This window comes from Mytilus galloprovincialis, chromosome 11 (genome assembly GCF_965363235.1).
Source record: "Mytilus galloprovincialis chromosome 11, xbMytGall1.hap1.1, whole genome shotgun sequence".
NCBI classification, from domain to species: domain Eukaryota; kingdom Metazoa; phylum Mollusca; class Bivalvia; order Mytilida; family Mytilidae; genus Mytilus; species Mytilus galloprovincialis.
Genome location: NC_134848.1, coordinates 31,887,881 through 31,908,715, shown reverse-complemented (window position 1 = coordinate 31,908,715; position 20,835 = coordinate 31,887,881). Strand labels below are relative to the sequence as shown.

At 32.7% G+C, this 20,835-nt stretch overlaps 1 protein-coding gene across 1 annotated transcript in view; it reads right to left on the bottom strand.

Moving 5' to 3' along the window:
• The window catches only part of LOC143051952 (uncharacterized), a 45,982-nt gene extending 25,153 nt beyond the window's left edge, over positions 1-20,829 (bottom strand). Inside the window, exons 1-3 of the mRNA XM_076224936.1 lie at positions 20,817-20,829; positions 8,911-9,057; positions 7,737-7,881 (exon numbers count right to left, since the gene is read on the bottom strand). Of these exons, the coding sequence (XP_076081051.1) occupies positions 7,737-7,881; positions 8,911-9,057; positions 20,817-20,819 (295 nt within the window). The 5' untranslated portion in view covers positions 20,820-20,829. The remainder of the gene's footprint in view (positions 1-7,736; positions 7,882-8,910; positions 9,058-20,816) is intronic.
• Between the last annotated feature and the right edge of the window lie 6 nt (positions 20,830-20,835).

Below are 20,835 nucleotides of genomic sequence, written 5' to 3'. Positions count from 1 at the left end.
CTTAGCTGTCAAAATTATTATATAAAATTAATCCCATTTCGCCTTAGTGCAAATTTTCAGGTTAAAAAGAATAAACTAAGGTGAAATGGGAACTTGTGTAAACAATGGAATTAAATTATTATAATAATAATAATAACTTTCTTAAACTATCCTGGATTTGTACCAATCTTGGACAGAAGCTTGTTTATGATCAAAAGCTAGTATCTAGAAAGAAACTTAGTTTAAAAAAATCTTCTTTTTCCGTATTTTACTTATAAATGGACTAAGCTTTTCTACCAGTTACATTACATATAGTTTGCAGTTAAAGTTTGAAAAACATTTATTAGATTCATAAACTATCCTGGATTTTTACCAAACTTGGACAGAAGCTTCTTTCAATCAAAAGATAGTATAGAGAGGAATATTTTTATTATTTTTTTCCTCATTTTTGTTGAGCCTGCGATTAACAGAAAAATTAGGTGAGACACCAGGTTCCGCGGAATCCTTACAAATTTATTAGATATAATTAGCACAGTTTTTATTTTAATTTTTTTTTATTAAAGTTTCTGTTATATAATAAACAAGTCTGTGGGAAGACATGGTTTTTTTTTTGGTCTATTAAACTTTTTGTGTGTTTCATTATGTAAAGGATAAATAAATTATTTAGGTTTTTAGACAATATTTCAAGAGAAGCAACTTTCCTACTCAAAAATGTTTTTATAATTCTAGATTTTTCCTGATTTCACAACTTTTGAAATAAAAAAAATGGTCACTTTTATTAAAAATATTCACTCAAGAGAAACAATTCCCTAATTACATGACGTTTAAATTGCTATAAAAACACAGAGGTTTAATTTGTTTATTTAGTATTTTTATCTAAATTCACATTTCGCCTTAGTTCAATTCCCACCTGGCCTTAGTATATTTTTTACCTTTTTTACCTGGAATTCACAGTTAAGGCGAAATGAGAACACACCGCTAAAGGTATTACTTCCAAAGGTATTGTGAGGGGTGTGAGGTGACACGTCCAGGTATTCAAGCGATTCCTGTCGGGCTTGCAAGTTCATGCATCGTTTCACTTCTGCAGGTATTGATCAGTGTACACGGCTGATAACTTATAACTTATAACTTTCCAATTTGAACTATCAGATGAATAATATACAACTCTGTCTGACTTGTCATTACTAAACTCATACGCTTGTTTATAAATAACATTTCTGGTGTAAAGAATATAATTCATAAACATATAAATAATACCCAAAAAATAAGATTTGATGAAATTAAAATCTATTTAAATATTTTTTTCAAGGGTGAATTTGGGAAAATGTAATATATAGTCATTGTCAATAGTGAAGGACAGATTGGAACAGACCAGAAATATTGATTTAAAAAAATGTACGCACTTGCCGACGATTCGTTTATACGACTGGATAGAAAGTTACGGAACTATAGCGCAATTTAAAATATATACATGTATACATTGAACATAAGAAAAAAACATATTTTGAATAAATAGGGGTAAAAGTGTTGTAAATAGACTAGTCCACGTATGCCAACAGTATGTAATCATCGAATGTCGATAGACTATTGTATACCAGAAGAAGAAGAGAACCAATTTGATTTAAATACAGGTCGATGTATAACTTTTGCTTTGGTTCATTGAAGCTGTGGACCCAGTAAAATCACAGATTTATATTTCAATAAGATTGTTCTCGAACAAAGGAAGTAATTCGTCATCACAATTGTTATATATGCCACTGGACGAACACTAATTATCCCCAGGGAATGTGAATATTTTGCTGGGAAACTTTTGAGTATCAAAGTTTCAAATTAATTTCGGGATTTATTTTCTTTCTAGCTTGGTATTCAATAACAGAAAAAAGAATAAATTACTTGTTCGCTAAATAGGGGTATTCTTGTCAGATAAAAGACTTTTAGTTATATTTAAAAAATAGGGAAATATGACATTAAATTGGTTCTCTCTTTTTTTTAAACATCGTTAAAAAGATGTGTGTCTAAGGTGAACGCCACAAGAACCCTGTAATACTAGTACGAGAGTATAGCATGTAAACATTCCTTCTCAATAATATGGTTGTATTGGAAATCTTTTCATACAGATTGACAACTCATTGTCCGGTATGCATGTAATATTTGCCACATGACGCCCATAGTTCTTTCTACCATCATCATCTTATTCTGTGATATTGCTGTAAACATCGATGGTTCACACCCAAACAAAATGGGAGTAATGGACCTTCAGAGCTTCTCCGTGTTATACACTTGTGAAATATATAGACGAAATTTCTGTATTGAAATGAATCTACATCTCACAAACAGGATTTTAAAATAACGATTGTGAGTAATCACCTTACAAACCAATATAAACGTATGGCAAGATATAACCATGAAGGAATTTATTTTTTGTCAGACACAAGAACTCATCACTATATATATCATAAACGTATACGTATATATGCATACAGTTTCAAATATTAAGAACAAGCGGTCAATGTCGATAGTCTGTTTTCTAACTGTTCAGAGTTAGACATGTCACTTGTTCATTCTTGGAAGCCTTCATATTCCCCGTCTAACGATGGGAACTCTTTCTGATTGTGTTGACTATAAATGCTTGTATGGTAATTCTGTCGTTTATCTGTACAAGCGGTTGCATTTCCTCTCCTTTCCCAACAAACAAACGAACGAAACGCCACTAGTCTGATTTCTCTGGAGCTCATCCTCAATGGCTCTTATACGTCAGGAAACTTACATGTATACTAATAATGATTGTTTCAAGAACAACGATGTATGGACGAACTATTATAAATTCGTCAATATCAGTTATGCATGACTAAAATATAACTTTTATTACAACTACTGTATTACTTATTTGGATTAATGACGGCTATCATGTTCAACATTGCACAAATATTATCATAGAATTTAAAAAAAAATCCTCAAAAATCCTAAAAAGAAATAATGCCTTAGCTTAGATAATTGATATTCTATTCACAAAAAGTTCGTGTAAATGATTGTCAAATGAATTTAATTATGTAAGAATAAATGTTTAAAAGAAACTAAAAAACAATCATGCATGTTGTATGTTGTATTTTTTTGTCAATTAAAAACTTTAAAATTGCAATAGTTTTATTAGCATTTAAACACAGCCAGATTTGAATACAAGTTAAGAAATTCCGGTAAAGTCAATGATATCAAACAGATGTACAATGGTATATCAAATTGGGTAATTTTGCATTTAGTTTTTATAAAAGATTAAAACTACTATTTTTTGCTTCATATTTGAATCTTTACGCCAATTGTCGCTAAGAAAGTAATCAAAAATTGTTTCCTTTTATTTTTATACACTTTCGGAATTACGAATCTGAATTTTATTTTCAATTAATTTACACAATTTAATTATTGTATCTTTATTCTCATCGTGTATTAAATCTTAGTGTATTAACACCGTGACAGCATACTCTTTCTAATCCTTTCTGTTTATCCTTTCCAAATAACAACATTTATACCTGTGTACGCTTGAACTCACACCTGCGGCTAAATAGCTACAAGGTAAACGAATTGACCTCAAGCCGAGAAATATACAGTGACCTTTACAAAATAATATACACACTCTGCTCACACATTAGTTGCATTGAAATGATTATCAAAACAATAACGGTAAATAGAACTGAAATATTTTCAGTTCAATATCAGTAAAAATGTTCAATAAATATTTTATGAAAAAAATCTCAACAATAATTAATTAAATTTATTCAAAAACATTTACTAGAGATAATTTTATAGGAGTTTAATTCAATCAATACAAAACGGTATATGCATATTCATTTTCGTTCATTCTTATATTGTGGTTAATAACTTCGACCATTCGTCAGCTGTGCGCTTTTAATTACGTATATTGTCGATAAGCTATAAGAGTTGAACAGATTTTATTTTTTCCCAGAATTCAATAAATCGGGCTAATACGTCACGACCCACTCGAGAATTCAACCAAAAAAGTTACAAATACTTGATTTTCTCCGTTATTAGAAGGAATATAAATTTAAAACTTTGCAAATGTGTTTTTTATGTTAAGATGAACATAATTAGATGATAAGTAAAAAATCGCGGAATTTCCCTTTAAGGAGATCAAAGGGTCGGATTAAACAAGTATAATTAGAGTACTTATGAAGGCTGGGACTTGAAAATGCTGTCGGATTACGGAGTAGACGGGTGACGGAATACAGAAGATTTTTTAACAAAGAATGTTAAAGAAAACTTTCGGGACCAGTAAATTTTGTCAGATTTCACAGGATGTCGGAATATTCAGGTGTCGGATTAAGCAGATTCGACTGTAATTATCAGATCATGTCTATTTCAAACAAAACAAAAGAAGAAACACTATGTGAATTTTAAAAGCAAACAGACAATTATTTTTATAAAAATAAAATTTAATAAAATAATGAAAAAAATAATAAATTAAATATAGAACCAAAAAAAATCTAAATGAAAATAGGAAAAAAATATTCTTTAGTTATTCACAAAAAAAAAGTAAGTTACTTAGTCCGCTCCCAACTCCAGAACTCTAAAAGGACAATAGGGAAAATAACAAAAACCAAAGGCATTTACTCTACATAGGACCTACATGTAACATCATGTTAAAATTTAGTAAGAATTGGTCAAAGTAAACTTGAGTTTTTGTGAAAAATGTCAATTTTCAATGAACAAAGTCCCATAACTCTTGAACGACAAAAGTGAAAATCAATGAACCGTAACAAGACTCAAACTCAATCTGTAACATCAATAAATATCTATATACCAAAAATCAGTTCAATATCTCAAGGTGTTTAGTAAAAAAGTCTGGAAAACTGGTTGTTGCGCAACAAGTCAGAATGACAAACAAGGGTAAAACTATATGTCCCGACCACTTTGTGGCGGGACATAAAAAAGTGCTGAAAACTTCAAATTCACTGTAATTTTCTAAGTCCGAGGGCGTAACTTCCGTAAAAATTATTCAACCACAACCAAAGTAGAACTTAATCTGTAACTTCTCATGATAAGACCACATACCAAAAATAAAATCAATTGGTTGAACATTACAAAAAAAAGTGTGGAATACTTATAATTCACTGTAATTTTGTATGTATAGAAATATTTTATATTTTGGACCACTTTTACCTTTAACCTATGTCTTTTACTTTTTATTGTTTTGTATGTTTTATATTTGGTTTGTTTAGCCCCACTGCCAGTGGTTTTACATTTACAATTTCTTTGATATTGAATTTTTCTATGTCCAAGGGCTGTAGCTTCCGTGAAAATCATTGAACCGTCACCAAACTCTAACTTAATCTGTAACTCTTCATAATAAGGCTACATACCAAAGATATTATCATTTGGTTGAAGCATTACCAAAATAAAGAGCTACGCCAAGCGCAGCATGATACGACCGCAGTGGTCGAACAGGTGTTCATTTGGGCAAGCATTGACACACTACTAAAGTGGACACAATAATATGCTGGACACAATAATATGCTGGACACAGTAATATGCTGGACAGAGAATTCTGATTAGTAATAAAAAAACTTTTTTTTGGTTTTTTTTTTATTTAGCACCACTTTGGCCCCTAATAGCTCGAAAACGGTAAAAGCTATGCTAAATCTGTCGTACTCTACTGTTGCGAAAGTTCATAAGGAACATAAAGAAAAACTAGAAAATGTGTCTGTAAGCCACAGATGCCCTGCCATTAAGATCAATATGAGGTTCCATGTTGTCTCATGTAAAAATTGACCAAAATGCTGCTGAAAAGAGCTGTATGGCAAATTTAAACCAAAGTCACTCAAGCATAAGATATGTCAAAGTGACCAAAAAGAGGTCAAACTGTGCTGCACTGTGCAAGAATACTACAACAGTGTAATATCATTGATACACTACCACAGATTCCGAGAAATGGCAGTAAATGCAAAACTTGACCAAAATCATTCAAGCATAAAATGTAGGTCATGGTATTCTAGAAGATGCTGAACTGTGCTGCACTATGCAAGGACACTACAATACATTAATATCATTGATATACTACATTAGGTTCTTGAGAAATAATCCTCGACACAAAACTTTACCAAAATCACTGAAGCATAAAATGTAGGTCATAGTGACCAAAAAGATGCTGAACTGTGCTGCACTAAGCAAGAACACTACCAATAGTCTAATATCATTGATACACTACCATAGGGTTCTGAGAAATGGACCTATACACAAAACATAACCAAAACCACTGAAGCATAAAATGTAGGTCATATTGACCAAACAGATGCTGAACTGTGTTGCACTAAGCAAGAACACTACAACAGTCTAATATCATTGATGCACTACCATAGGGTTCTGAGAAATGGACCTAAACGCAAAACTTAACCAAAATCACTCAAGCATAAAATGTAGGTCATAGTGACCCAAAAGATGCTGAACTGTTGAACTGTGTTACACTACATAGGAACACCACAGTGGTGAAATATCATTCATATATTACAATAGGTTTCTTCACAATGGTCATTTATGAAAAAAGTTATTGAAGTCAATCAAGCATGAAATGTAGGTCAAATTGACCCAAATGTTGTTGATCAATGTAGTACTATTTAAGAAGAATATACTGATGAAATATCATTGGTACATCATTATCACATTCTGAGAAATGGACCTTAACGCAAAACTTAACCAAGATCGGGACAGACGGACGTACATACGTATGTACGGACGGACAAGGGTAAATCTATATGCCCCTTTCACTTCGTGGCGGGGCATAAAAAACAAAACCAAAATAAGATGAAAAATAAAAATTTGACGAACAAAAAAGAGAAGTCTTTTTTAACCCCTTTTAGCCCCTTATAGCTCAGAAAATGTAAGTCCTAGCTCAAATCTGTTAAAATACACTATGTTGGAAATTCATAATTTGCTGTTATACATTTTGAAATTGTTTAAAACACTAAGGTTTTTCTACTTCAAGGCATAGGATTTCCTTGGTCTTATTTTGGTGCCCTGTTTCGGTATATTTTGGGTTTATAAGCTCTTCAACTTTATAGTGATTTTGGATTTGCATAGTTTTAGATACATGTAAGAGCGTCACTGATGAGTCTTTTATAGACGAAACGCGCGTCTGGCGCAGAAAAAATCTTGCCTTGAACTTTGATGTGATTTTTTTTTTTAACACCATGATGGTTTTCACTGCTGGTGGAGGTATTCTTCCTAGAGGTTAACCCGCTCCGCTAGTCAACACTTCGGTGCTGACGTGATTCATCAAACTAAATGTGCTGTTATAAATTTTGAAATTGTTTAAAACAATAAAGTTTTTCTACTTCAAGGCATAGGATTTCCTTGGTCTTATTTTGGTTCCCTGTTTCGGTATATTTTGGGTTTATAATCTCTTCAACTTCATAGTGATTTGGATTTGCATAGTTTTAGATAAGAGTGTCACTAATGAGTCTTTTATAGACGAAACACTCGACTGGCGCAGAAAAAATATTGCCTTGAACTTTGATGTGATTTTGGTTTTTTTTTGACTGAAAATGTAATTTTAAGAATTGAATGCAGATTTTGCATTTTATGGGCGTGTAAAAGCGTTGACCGTGCACACATTTTTTGTATGAAGCGCTTCCACGCTTTATATAAAATGTGCTTCGGTCAACGCTTTTACACGCCGATTAAGTACAAAAAATATGCATTCAATTCTTAAATCAATGTGCATATAAACATGATAAACATCATAAACTCACAAGATTCCACAGGTGCACACGTCTTTCTTGTTATGAAATTTTTTATCCAGGTGTAAAGTCTATTCTTTTCTTTCCTTTTCCTTGAATTCTGTCCACAACTGTCCTTCTCATCTAGAGGGGGACTGTCATACTTGGTTCCTACTTCCTAAAGATAACACACATGAAAATCAATATTCAGCAGTTACAAAACTGTACACTAAATAATAATATATGTATGCAAGAGCAAAACAAGAAATCTGTGTGAACTGATGCTTATTAGTGATACTCCGCTCCCGAACTTTGGCGCTAAATACGGAAAATTGAATAATAGATAGAAATAAAATTGTATAATAATAACATCATGAAATAATGGGTGAGATATCACTGATGAAGATGCGTGTCAAAATTCTTTCAAATCTCCTTCCCAAGGGTATGAAGTTAAACTTGTAAATGTATCATGTGTATTGAGTCTGCAATGAAATTCTTGTTCCATATTAAATCTAACTTGAAACTATGAGCACAACTCTATACCCCACCCCTTTTTCCCTCTCACTTGCCTAACCCTATAAGTCATGAGACTTACATCTGATATCGCAAGAAGTTCATCTTCCAATGATACAACCACCTAGGCTCTACAGTACAAAAGCTATGCCAATGATACAACCACCTAGGCTCTACAGTACAAAAGCTATGACATGAAGAACATGAAGAAGAAAAGCTTTAAAAATTATAAAGAAAAAAGTGGATGACATTTTACTATCATGAAGGTCAAGGGTCACATTGACCTAAATTTGGTACGTGACACATCATCTTCGTTTTGCTATCATGAAGATCAAAGTCAAGGTCATTGTGACATAATTTCATTCGTGACACATCCACCTCCCGTATATGATTCATCCACATACCAAGTTTGATAATCCTACAATGTAGGTACTAAGGTACAAAAGTTCTGCTCAGGACAATGAGCAGGACGGATGGACAGACAGACAGACAGACAGAGGTGATTCCTATATACCCACACAAACTTCATTTGATGGGGTATAAAAACGTCAAATAATGCCTTCAAGTTTTTACATGATGTTAACAGTCTACAAACAAACATTTGGGACCATCTTATATTCTTACAGGGTATAAAAAATTGTCATGCATGTCCATCAGACAGTCTATATCCTACTATCATGACTATAGTACAAACCTGAACAATGTCAGTTTCTGTTTTCATTTCCAGATATATTTTTAAAATATATATCTCCAGGGGTGATGTCTTTGGTGTTTTTTTGATGACTTCCATCAATTTTTCTTCAAACAAGATAAATGGGGATGTAGGTGCCATGCTCATAAACTATAAAAAAAATAAACACAGATTTGTTACAACAATATCATCTTTTGAGGAGAAAAACGTCACATTTCAGCAATGCGTATTGCACACATATTTGTGTCAGGATGTTAATGCTACAGATACATGTAGTGAATGGGCTATTCCAGAAATAATCCATACCCCCCCTATAGAAGGTATATGGGGTTCAGAAAAAAATCCATGGAAAATTTGGGATGTGGTTCAGAAAAAAATCTGGAATTCCATGTCGGTCCTATAGAAGGCAAAAAGATAAATTAAAATATTCCATGGAAAATTATGCTGTTGTTATTAGAAAATTTCTGGAAATCCAGAGCATCCTATAGAAGGCAACAATAAAAGTTTAAAAATTCCATGGAAAATCTGGATTCTAGTCGCTTTCAGTAAACTTAAGATAAATTTGTGCTTGTATGTATATCTGTAGTTCATTAGGTAATTCTAAAGCCCTATGTATCTTTACAAACAATGTACCAGAAATTTAAAGTGGTTTAATAGGTTTTTGCTCGTTGTTGAAGGCTGTACGATATTCTTAAGTGGTTAATTTTGTATCTTTTGATCTCTGGTGGGGAGTTAGTACAAATAATTATGATGTCTAGGAAAGCTATTTTAAGCTTTTGCTTTGACGCCTTCCAGTGGATCAAAAGATGTGAAAATTGAAAAATACCCACAGCAGATGGCATGATTATCTTAACTATTGGAGAGTAGTCTTATTGGCAATTTGGAAATGATACCACATTTTATTATTTTAATACTACATGTATAAAGTGTGTCCATACATGTTGTAAGCCAGAGTTGTCAGTACTGAACTTAAGGCCGTACTTTAACCTATAATGGTTTACTTTTTAAATTGTTATTTGTATGGAGAGTTGTCTCATTGGCACTCACACCACATCTTCCTATATCTATTAAGTCTGAGAGTTGTAAATTTGAAATTGTTTGCAATAGGACCTAAAAAAAAATAAAAAAATGTACATTTGTTCATGTACCTCAGCTTCTAACATAACATTCAGGGGATATGATATTCATGTAGATATTGATAGTGATAATACTTCAAAAGAAATGCATACTTTCAACACCACATGACATGTTTACTATTACATTTGTAATCTTATTGGGACAATTCACAACTTCTAATTGGAGATTGAGATAATAATATTTCCCCCTCTTTTCTTTTACCATGGAAGTTACATGTACATGCATGTATATCAGTATATTGGTATTATAGAACTTGTTTGCTTTTTTGCATTTTCATAAAACATGTGTTATCATGGTTATGGTCATGGCATAAGGGAAAAAATTCTCAGAAAATAAATGCCTGTGATTAAAAAAAATATTTTGAAACTTGCATTTCTAGAACTAAGTGAAATTAAATTGATATGAATACTGTGTATATTATAATTTATTCATGACAAAAATGATAAAAAAAAAACCTTTATAAACATAACAAATGGTTCTAACATCCAAATTCCACTAATTATATTTAACTTTTGATTTTGTAATCAAACTTGATTATAGACCCATAGTTATCTTTTTGTTTCAAGTTTGTTTTTTATTGTGAAGGAGTCATATTTTAATGCAGCTATAAGGTTTATGATAAAAAATGCAAAACATCCATACTAAGAAATGAAGAATCAAAAGAAATGACTAAGTAAAAATACTGGATGTTGATAACAAATCAAGATTTTTACAACTATTTACAAGTCAGTGTTTTAATGGTTTTAAAATAAAAACAAAATCATAGTTCACTATCTGGATTTATAGGGTTTTATTTACAATGATTTATGTTCTCTACAAGTATGTTTGTATTGAAATTTGTGAGAAACCACACACCAGGACCTACTGCTTTTCATAGTTGTTGAGGTTGAAGATTATTTTATCTAGCCATCTAGTTGACAAACAATCAGTAATTAAAAAGCTTTAAAGAAGTCCCACTGTGAACACATGGCCATTTCTGTGGACTTTAATTATATCATAATATACTACATGCAATTACTTGAACCACATGTTATAAGACAAAGGAGATAAATACTAGGAACTATGTATCCATAATCCCTTGCTCTGCAAAAATAAATATTTAGTCTCAGTTTTAAAATTAGAAAAGTTTATTTTTTTATTATTTAAATTGTTATTTTTTCCGTTTATTTATCAATCATTATAATACATTGACTCTATTTGTCTAAGTGGATTAATATGATTACATCTATTATATGAATATGTTTTGAATATATATACATAATGTATCATCTTTCAGTTCCATAACTTATCTTAACTTTAAAAATGTTAAACATGTATACATTTAAAAAATCAAATGTCATTCATATTATACAAATTTAGAGTTTAACAATTGTTTAAAAGTTTTGTAATTTTCTTTAATTTCATGATGTTTTAGGAAATTATAACATGTAAAGAAATACAGGAATTTGAAAACAATAAGAAATTATATAAATCGTTCCCCAAAGAAGGATTGTTAGATGTCTAGATTTGGCCACTTTAGTTGCAGGCGACAAATAGAAAATTGTAAAACTGCATGTACAGGAAATTATATGAGATTAGAGACACATTTATTTTGTAATGTATTGTGAACTAATTTATAATTTTTTTAAAAACCATTTGTATTTGGAGAAAACATTTTCAAATTGTGACTGTGGTATGAGAACATTAAAGGAGTAGGTCCGGTAAGGGCCGATTTTGGCCCCAAATTTCAGTTTCATCTAACGAGATATTTAGGACACTTTTTAAACACTTAAGTGTATATTTCAATTGATTCGATTAGTTTATGTAAAAGATTTTAACTGATCAGTCATTAAAAACGCTCCGATTGAAGCTTAAATATGAACAAGAGGCTGTCACAACGACAGCAAACCGGATTTATTAATATTTATTTGTGTCCTGGCAATATCACAAGAACCATTACTGATGAATGGTGAAAGTGAAAATTGTCAACATCAAATTTGACCTCCATTTTGTCATCAGTATCAACATATAAAAATTTGAAAAGCTTAGATTGAATGGTTCATGAGTAAATGCAACAACGTGAATGGAAACGCCATTTTACAATCTTTCAAGAACCATAACTCCTGAACGGTAAAAGTCAAAATCATCATTACTGAACTTGACCTCTATTTTGCCATCAGTAACAACATATAAAAATTTCAAAAGCTTTGGTTGAATGGTTCATGAGAAAATGCACGGACACGACTGGAAATAAAATTGAGAAAGGAAATGGTGAATATGTCAAAGCGACAACCACCCGACCACAGAGCAAACAACAGCCGAAGGCAACCAATGGGTCTTCAATGTAGCGAGAATTCCCGCACCCGTAGGTGTCCTTCAGCTGGCCCCTAAAATATGCATAATAGTACAGTGATAATGGACGTCATACTAAACTCCGAATTATACACAAGAAACTAAAATTTAAAATCATACAAGACTAACAAAGGCCAGAGGCTCCTGACTTGGGACAGGCGCAAAAATGCGGCGGGGTTAAACATGTTTATGAGATCTCAACCCTCCCCCTATACCTCTAGCCAATGTAGAAAAGTAAAACAATAACAATACGCACATTAAAATTCAGTTCAAGAGAAGTCCGAGTCTGATGTCAAAAGATGTAACAAAAGAAAATAAATAAAATGACAATAATACATAAATAACAACAGACTACTAGCAGTTAACTTACATGCCAGCTCCAGACCTCAATTAAACTGATTGAAAGATTATGTCTTCATCATATGAATATCAGGTACAATCCCTCCCGTTAGGGGTTTAGTATCATACTATCATAAAAAATATGAGAAGAACATAACCCGTGTCATGCCAACAACTGTTTTTTTAGAAATAAATGTGTTTAGTTCCGATGCAAAGACCCTATCAGTGAATCAATGTTAAAGCCAAAATATGCAATCTTTAATGACCTGACAACAGTATCGTAACTATATCCCCTTTTAATAAGTCTATTTAAAGGTTTTGTTAGTTTCTGAGGAGAATACTGACATTTTTGTGCTTTATAAAGAATATTTCCATAAAATTTTGGATGTGAAATACCTGAACGTATAAGATGTCTGCATGTTGAGTTATATTTACGAATTATTTCCTTATACCGGTGATAAAATTTAGTAAATGTTTTGACCAGTTTGTGATATCGAAAACCCTGGTGTAATAATTTTTCAGTAATACATAAATGGAAACACCATTTTTCAATCTTTCAAGAACCATAACTCCTGAACGGTAAAAGTCAAAATCGTCTTTATTGAACTTGACCTCTATTTTGTCATCAGTAACAACATATTAAAATTTGGGAAGCTTTGGTAGAACAGTTCATGCGTAAATGCAGGGACACGACTGGAAACTCCATTTTTCAATCTTTCAAGAACCATAACTCCTGAACGGTAAAAGTCAAAATCCTTATTATTAAACTTGACCTCCATTTTGTCATCAGTAACAACATATAAAAATTTCAAAAGCTTTGGTAGAATGGTTCATGAGAAAATGCATGGACACGACTGGAAACACCATTTTTCAATCTTTCAAGAACCATAACTCCTGAACAGTAAAAGTCAAAATCGCCATTATTGAACATGACCTCTATTTTGTCATAAGTAACAACATATTAAAATTTGGGAAACTTTGGTAGAACAGTTCATGCGTAAATGCACGGACACAACTGGAAACTCCATTTTTCAATCTTTTAAGAACCATAACTCCTGAACGGTAAAAGTCAAAATCGTCATTATTAAACATGACCTCCATTTTGTCATCAGTAACAACATGTTAAAATTTGGGAAGCTTTAGTAGAACAGTTCATGCGTAAATGCACGGACACGACTGGAAACTTCATTTTTCAATCTTTCAAGAACCATAACTCCTGAACGGTAAAAGTCAAAATCGCCATTATTGAACTTGACCTTCATTTAGTTGTCAGTAACAACATATTAAAATTTTAAAAGCTTTGATTGAACAGTTCATGAGTTAATGCACGGACAACATTTGATTGCCGCCCGCCCGCCCGCCCGCCCGCCGTACATCTCCAAATCAATAACCGACATTTTTGTCACAAAAATCCGGTTAAAAATCTAACAAATATGCCAAAAAACGTCACTTTTAAGATGGTTTTCGTCAAAAATGAAAGTGGCCGCATCCGTGTTCATCCTCAACCTTTATATATGTTATGTATTATCATCAAATACAACTTACATTTTAATATTATGAATGAACACGAATGCGGCCACTTTACAATACGCACATTTAAAATTCAGTTCAAGAGAAGTCCGAGTCTGATGTCAGAAGATATTACCAAAGAAAATATTTAATCTCCTGAATAAATGTCTCAGAATATTCACATGACATTCATATTTACCAAGCCAAAATATGAAGAAACTCGCCCCTTTACCCTCGTTACCCGTAATGCTGTATACATAACTTCTCTTCATTAGAGGCTGCATTATCTAAGCTTTAGACGGAAACTGTCTAAAATTTAACTAAAATGCTATAATTGTGAAGATTTCAGTAATTTAGCATGACTTTATGATGCTAGTACACGATATATGTACATTGTATTGTCAAAAACAGCACATATTTATGTAGCAGAAGCATTCTACTTTCCAAAAAATAGCTAAAAGATTACATTTGCTCAATTTTGCAAAGCTGCTTAATTTTGGAGCCAAAAAGGGGTCTTACTGAACCTACTCCTTTGATAACTTCTCAAATTTCATTCCAGTATACAATTTTTTTTTGTAGAAAATCAGTCATTTCTTATTCAAATTTATATTGAAGATTTTATAATATAAATATAAAGATAACATACATACTAAACAAAAATTTTGTTTTACAAAAAAAAGGGGGGATGTCTGGAGCTTATAAAATTCAAAACTCAGAAGATTTTGCCACTAGCTGATTTTGATAACCAATATAACAATCTATTTATGTTGAACCATGGAAGTATTATATTGACAGGAACTACAACGATTTGTTAGCACTTATTTATAACCCGGGGAGCTCTGTAGAAAAGATATGGAAACTGACTAATTAGTATGTTATCGTTAATAGCCCTTTGTGACCATGTGCGATGCCGCCGTCCTAAATTGACCAGACATACTTCTTATCATCACATGGTTTTTATTGCGAAAGGTTATCTCTAATACCTGTCGGAAAACCCCTTTGTTTATTTCAATCTCGTCTGTGGTCTTTCAGAATTATTCAATTTTTCAAAACAAATCGACTGATGTACAAAACAAGAAAATCGGACGAGAACTTTGAATACTACAACGTTTTGAAGTGGTGAGTGACAATATTTCATTAGTTTGTGGGTTAAGTTTAAATCGTAATTAAGGTGTGTTCCGGTTACCGCCGGTTAAAAATAAATATATTTGATAAAAATAATTACTGTGAAGTTTCGAGTAGTCTATATAGTTAAGGTACTGGATAACCCTGGAAAGTAGAAATTTCCAGTTTAAAATACGAAAATTAATCGAACAAGTACCAACATCAACAAAATACAGAAGAAGAAAACAGAGATCTCACTTCGTTGTGTAGCTATTTATATAATGTTGGTTAATATCTTTTTAATTGTGAATATAAAAACTTCTTGTCTACCCGCAATTGAAAGACCTTTCCGATCATATAAAGCCATGGTCAGTATTTTATCATTTGAACATGTATGACTATGCCAATATATATACTAGCCAAGATTTAAAAAAAGTCTTTATGACCCGAGTATTGTTTTCTCACAAGGACAAATCTTAAAGTTATCAACTTCTACTGTAAATCTTATACTTTATATATGCACTTAAAAAACAAGGTTTAATGTCTATTTCAAAAACGTAAACTGAAACTGTTTTACAGTGCACTTAACATATACATGTCCATGAAATCAGAAATCAGTGATGTATATTTGGCAGTCAGGATATTTCATATATCAGTGGCGGATGCAGGAATTTTCGAAAGGGGGGGTGCTAGCCCAGGGCAAAGGGGGGGTGCAAAACATATGTCCCGATTCAAATGCATTGATCTGCCAAAATAAAGGGGGGTGCGCACCCCCGGAACCCCCCTCTGGATCCGCCACTGTATATAATAATATACGAAAAGCCTTATTTAACATGGTGTTAAACCAGCCCTGGATTTGGAGTACATTTGTAAGTCTTATAATTGCTCTATAATAAAATTGTCTTTTTTTAAATCTTGATTAAATCGGCTCAATTTTCAATATGTACAGTCCCGAAATATGAATGAAATACATGCCACTGGACGTAAGACAAACAACTTTCAATCACAACTTATGATGTGCTTTTTCTACCCTTCAACCCTTTAAAACAAATCCAAAATAGTCTTTTTTTGTCAACAGATATGGTAAAAAATGGACCCAGACTATAACTGTCGTTTATGTGGAACTACAGAAAAGAGAACTGCTCACCACCTATCATACGAAAAATCAAAATATGCTAGAGACATTAAACTCTCACTAAACATTGATATTCAAAATGATCCAAGTGATTTTCCAAAATTTATTTGTATTAGTTGTCAATCTAAGTTGTATATATGTTGAATCATTGCAAACTAGATTTCGCAAAAAGACTTGTTTTTGACATTAGTGCCCTTGAATCTTTCTCTTTTGTTCCATCGCGCTTTAGCGTGCTGTACCATCGTACTTTAGGGAACAAACAAACATTGCATTTTAGCATGAGACACCGTCATACTTTAGCGTAGACCATTGCACTTTAGCGTGACCATCGCACTTTAGAGTACCATCGCACTTTAGAGTCCTACATGTATAAACAAGAAGATGTGGTAAGAATACCAATGAGACATCTCTCAACCCAAATCACAGCGCATAAAAAGTTAACAGGTATAGGTCAAAAACATGGAGCCTTGGCTCACACCAAGCAACAAGTTATAATGGGCCCCAAAAATAACAGAAAACCAACTGTGGAATCTATATGAAAAAAAAAGAAACCAGAAACATGAACAAGTTACTACACCAACAAATGACAACCACTGAACAATGTCAATGGCATCTGATTTAGAAAAGGTGCATAAAAAAATGTAGTGTTTTAAACATTACAACAGGAGCCAACCTTCACCCTTACCAGAGACCGTAATGTATCATAACAATATAAAAAGACCCAAGATAAATTATCCATTGAATGATTGTACATTTGAAATGGATGAACTTGATCACAAAGACATTTAAACAAAAACAAGTAAGCATACAGCTGCCATACACTGAATGAATGCCAGTTTGATCTAATCATCTACATGTATGACACAAAAAAAACAATATTAAAACTTATATGTTTCATGAAAATTGTTTATCTGGAATTTTTCTGTTGGAAATTAAATTTGTCTGGAAATATTTATTTCCACAGGATATTTTCTTGGAATTTTTAGTATTATTCTCATTTTTTTCCTGGAATATTTTTTAGAATTTTTGAAATAATCTGGAAATTATTGACAACTTACAGAATATTTTCTTGAAAATCTGAGATTTTAACAGATTTTTTTCTGGAAATCCTTAACCTTCTATAGGGGGGTTAGTCCAAATAATTATGACGTCTTGAACAGGTCGAGAACTCTAGATTTTCTGACGTCAGAATATATTTGCATAGTAATTTCCAAAACACAAGGCCAATATGGCCTTGAAAAACTGACCAATCGACTCAATGAACTACAATGCATTGTGGGCTACTACGAGTAAACAACTACTTAAAACACGTGGAATTAGTGGGAAAACAGTCAATTAATATATTGTCTGGGACTCTCATTACCAAAGTTTTTATTCTGCAAATATATTCAATGTAAAATATATAACGTAATCTTCAATTTGCATGCTCAGATTAAAAAAATATTGTTTATTGGCTTCACGATTCGACTTTCTTTTTCGCCTTGCAAAAGTAGTTGAACCGGTTTTGTGCATTGTTATGAATTGAACCTGCATTAATTTCACGACGCAGTGAAATTTACAATGAAGTGATCACTGTCCAGTAAGAAAATCATTTGAGCTCTTTTAAACCTGTATAGTGTCTTGCAAAATCATTTCTGCCAAGAAAAACACGAAACTTTTATTGAAACACTTCTTTCTGTACTGAATGTGTTTTTTTTTTTATCAGGACCTGAACTAATAGTAAGAACATCATAATATTCAGTATGCTAAAAAGAAGTGTTATGAAAGCGGCAGGGGCGGGTCCAGCCATTTTAAAAAGGGGGTCCTAACCCTGGACAAAAGGGGAGGGGGTTCCAACTACATGTCCCCATCCAAATGCACTGATCGTCCAAAAAAGGGGGTCCATCCCCCTGAACCCCCGCCCCCTGGATCCGCCACTGAGCGGGTACGGTATTTAGCTCAATACATTTTTTATAGTTTCATCCATCGATAATATCGTTTGTTGCTAATTTTATCACAAAATATACCTCAGAGGTTTTTTATCGTTCGGCTGCTGTCCTGTTGACATATGTAAAATATCTCCAATATTAAAAGTCTCTGGATCATAGTGGGTGCCATATTACCTATTATTTTTTTTTCTAAAACGTGCTTTGTATATAGAAATAAGAAGATGACGTATGAGTGCCAAATGAGACATCCCGCAAAGTGGAAAGGGATTAATATAAGTTGGAAAACTTGTTTCCCAATCCACTATAAATAAATATGTTTAAACTAAACTAAATGAGACATCTTTCCAACAAAGACATAATTTAGTAAAGTAAGCAGTCATAGGTCCAATGCTGAAAAGTAAGCTATTAATGACCCAAAAATTACTTGTGTAAAACAATCCAAACAAAAAAAAAAACAAAAAAAAAACCGGCTCAATTAAATATATAAAAGGACAAGAAATCTATCTCATCAAAAAAAAATATATTGTATAGGAGCCTGTATTTCAGTGGTTGTCGTTTGTTTATGTGTTACATATTTTTTTTTCGTTCATTTTTTTTATATAATTAGGGACGTTAGTTTTCTCGTTTGAATTGTTTTACATTGTCATTTCGGGGACTTTTATAGCTTACTATGCGGTATGGGCTTTGCTCATTGTTGAAGACCGTACGGTGATCTATAAATGTTTATTTCTGTGTCATTTTGGTCTCTTGTGGACAGCTGTCTCATTGGCAATCATACCACATCTTCTTTTTTATTATAGATCCAACGCTGCAATTTTCACAAAACATATCAAATTTTCCATCTTGTCGCACATACATATGGATAAAATCATTACAGCTTATTTCCTAATGCATGTGGAGCAAAACTTTGGTTAGCTTGCTTGCTTTGTTTGTATATTGTACAAAATATAAAATATACAAGTTAAACTATGCCTATATATATATATATATATATTGTTTAAAGATGTCAATCTTATTTTCAAAGCTTGTATAAACAACTATACAAACAAAGCAAGCAAGCCAACCAAAGTTTTACTTTGTAGGTTTAAGAAATCAGCTGTAATGATTTTATTCAGTTTGTCAAATGTCTGAGCCCGTTAAAAAACGAACAAACTGAAACTACAGTTGCTTACTTCACTACCTTAAAAAAAGGGAACAATTTGGAAGTCCCATATACTGAAATGTGACCAACAAAAATACTTATAGATTTTGTTAACACTGCCATGTATGTAAATATTTCTTCGCCTTTTTTACGAACACAAAATTCAAGGATCCCATATTTGCCTTTAATTATCTATATATACAAACATTACTGTACTCCGGCTGTTATCGACGGCTTACTTTACACCAGTAAGTTTGTCTCATGGGTAATTGTGTTTTTTCGCAGTTGTTTCGTTGCTTCTGGTGGAACAATACATGAAATCTCTGTGCCATCATCAAACATGATGTTAATGGCTATATATCGGGTAATTCAAACCCTTTTTTCTTCGCATAGAAACAACTCTTCGTTAATCTGAGCATGGAAGTAATACTTTATATCACGAACTATAAATAAGGATACACAAAATGAAAAACTAAGCGAAATTGTGAATCCCGCATTGCACGAAAAAATGTGTTGTTTTCAGTAAATAACACGTGTTCTTGGTTGATTGTAAACACGTAGTAGTCCATCATGCATTGTAACTCATTTAGTGGATTGGTCAAAAACCTAGGTAAAAATAAATTGCGTCACATGTAAATAAACAATTACATGTGCGAGAACATAAGTATGCTAATTTATGCATTTCCATATAAGGTAGTGGTCCCGACCTGTTGAAAGGCTATTATAATTTTTTTCTTTGACGCCTTACATTAACGTCGTCGATGTAAGGCGTCAAAGAAAAAAATTATAATAGCCTTTTAAGACGTCATAATTATTTGGACTATAGGGGGGTATGGATTATTTCTGGAATAGCCCAATACGAGGGGGAGGACAGGGGGGTACCCTTCTCCCTTCTCCCACCCATCTTCTCCTTTCTCCTACCCCTGTTCTCCTTTCTCCCATTAGAATAAAACATCTCCTTTTGAGATATTTTTTCTTGAAATATAAGAAAAAATTTTAAAAGGAGAGATATTTTATTTTTTCTCCTTTCTCTAACTTTTTCTCCTTTCTCCCAGCCTTCCTCTCCTTTCTCCTACCCCCTTTCTCCTTTCTCCCACCCCCTTTCTCCTTTCTCCTACCCCCTTTCTCCCCGTCTCCCTTACGCCTGTCCTCCCCCTCCAATACGGCAATAGTGAATAATCAACAATAAGGGATTCTACACTTCAAGAGGATTTTCCAACTGAAGTGGTTCATCTGGTAAAGGTGGAAAATACGGGGGGGGGGGAGGGGTCCGCCACTGTCTCACCATTCCTCCATAATTATTT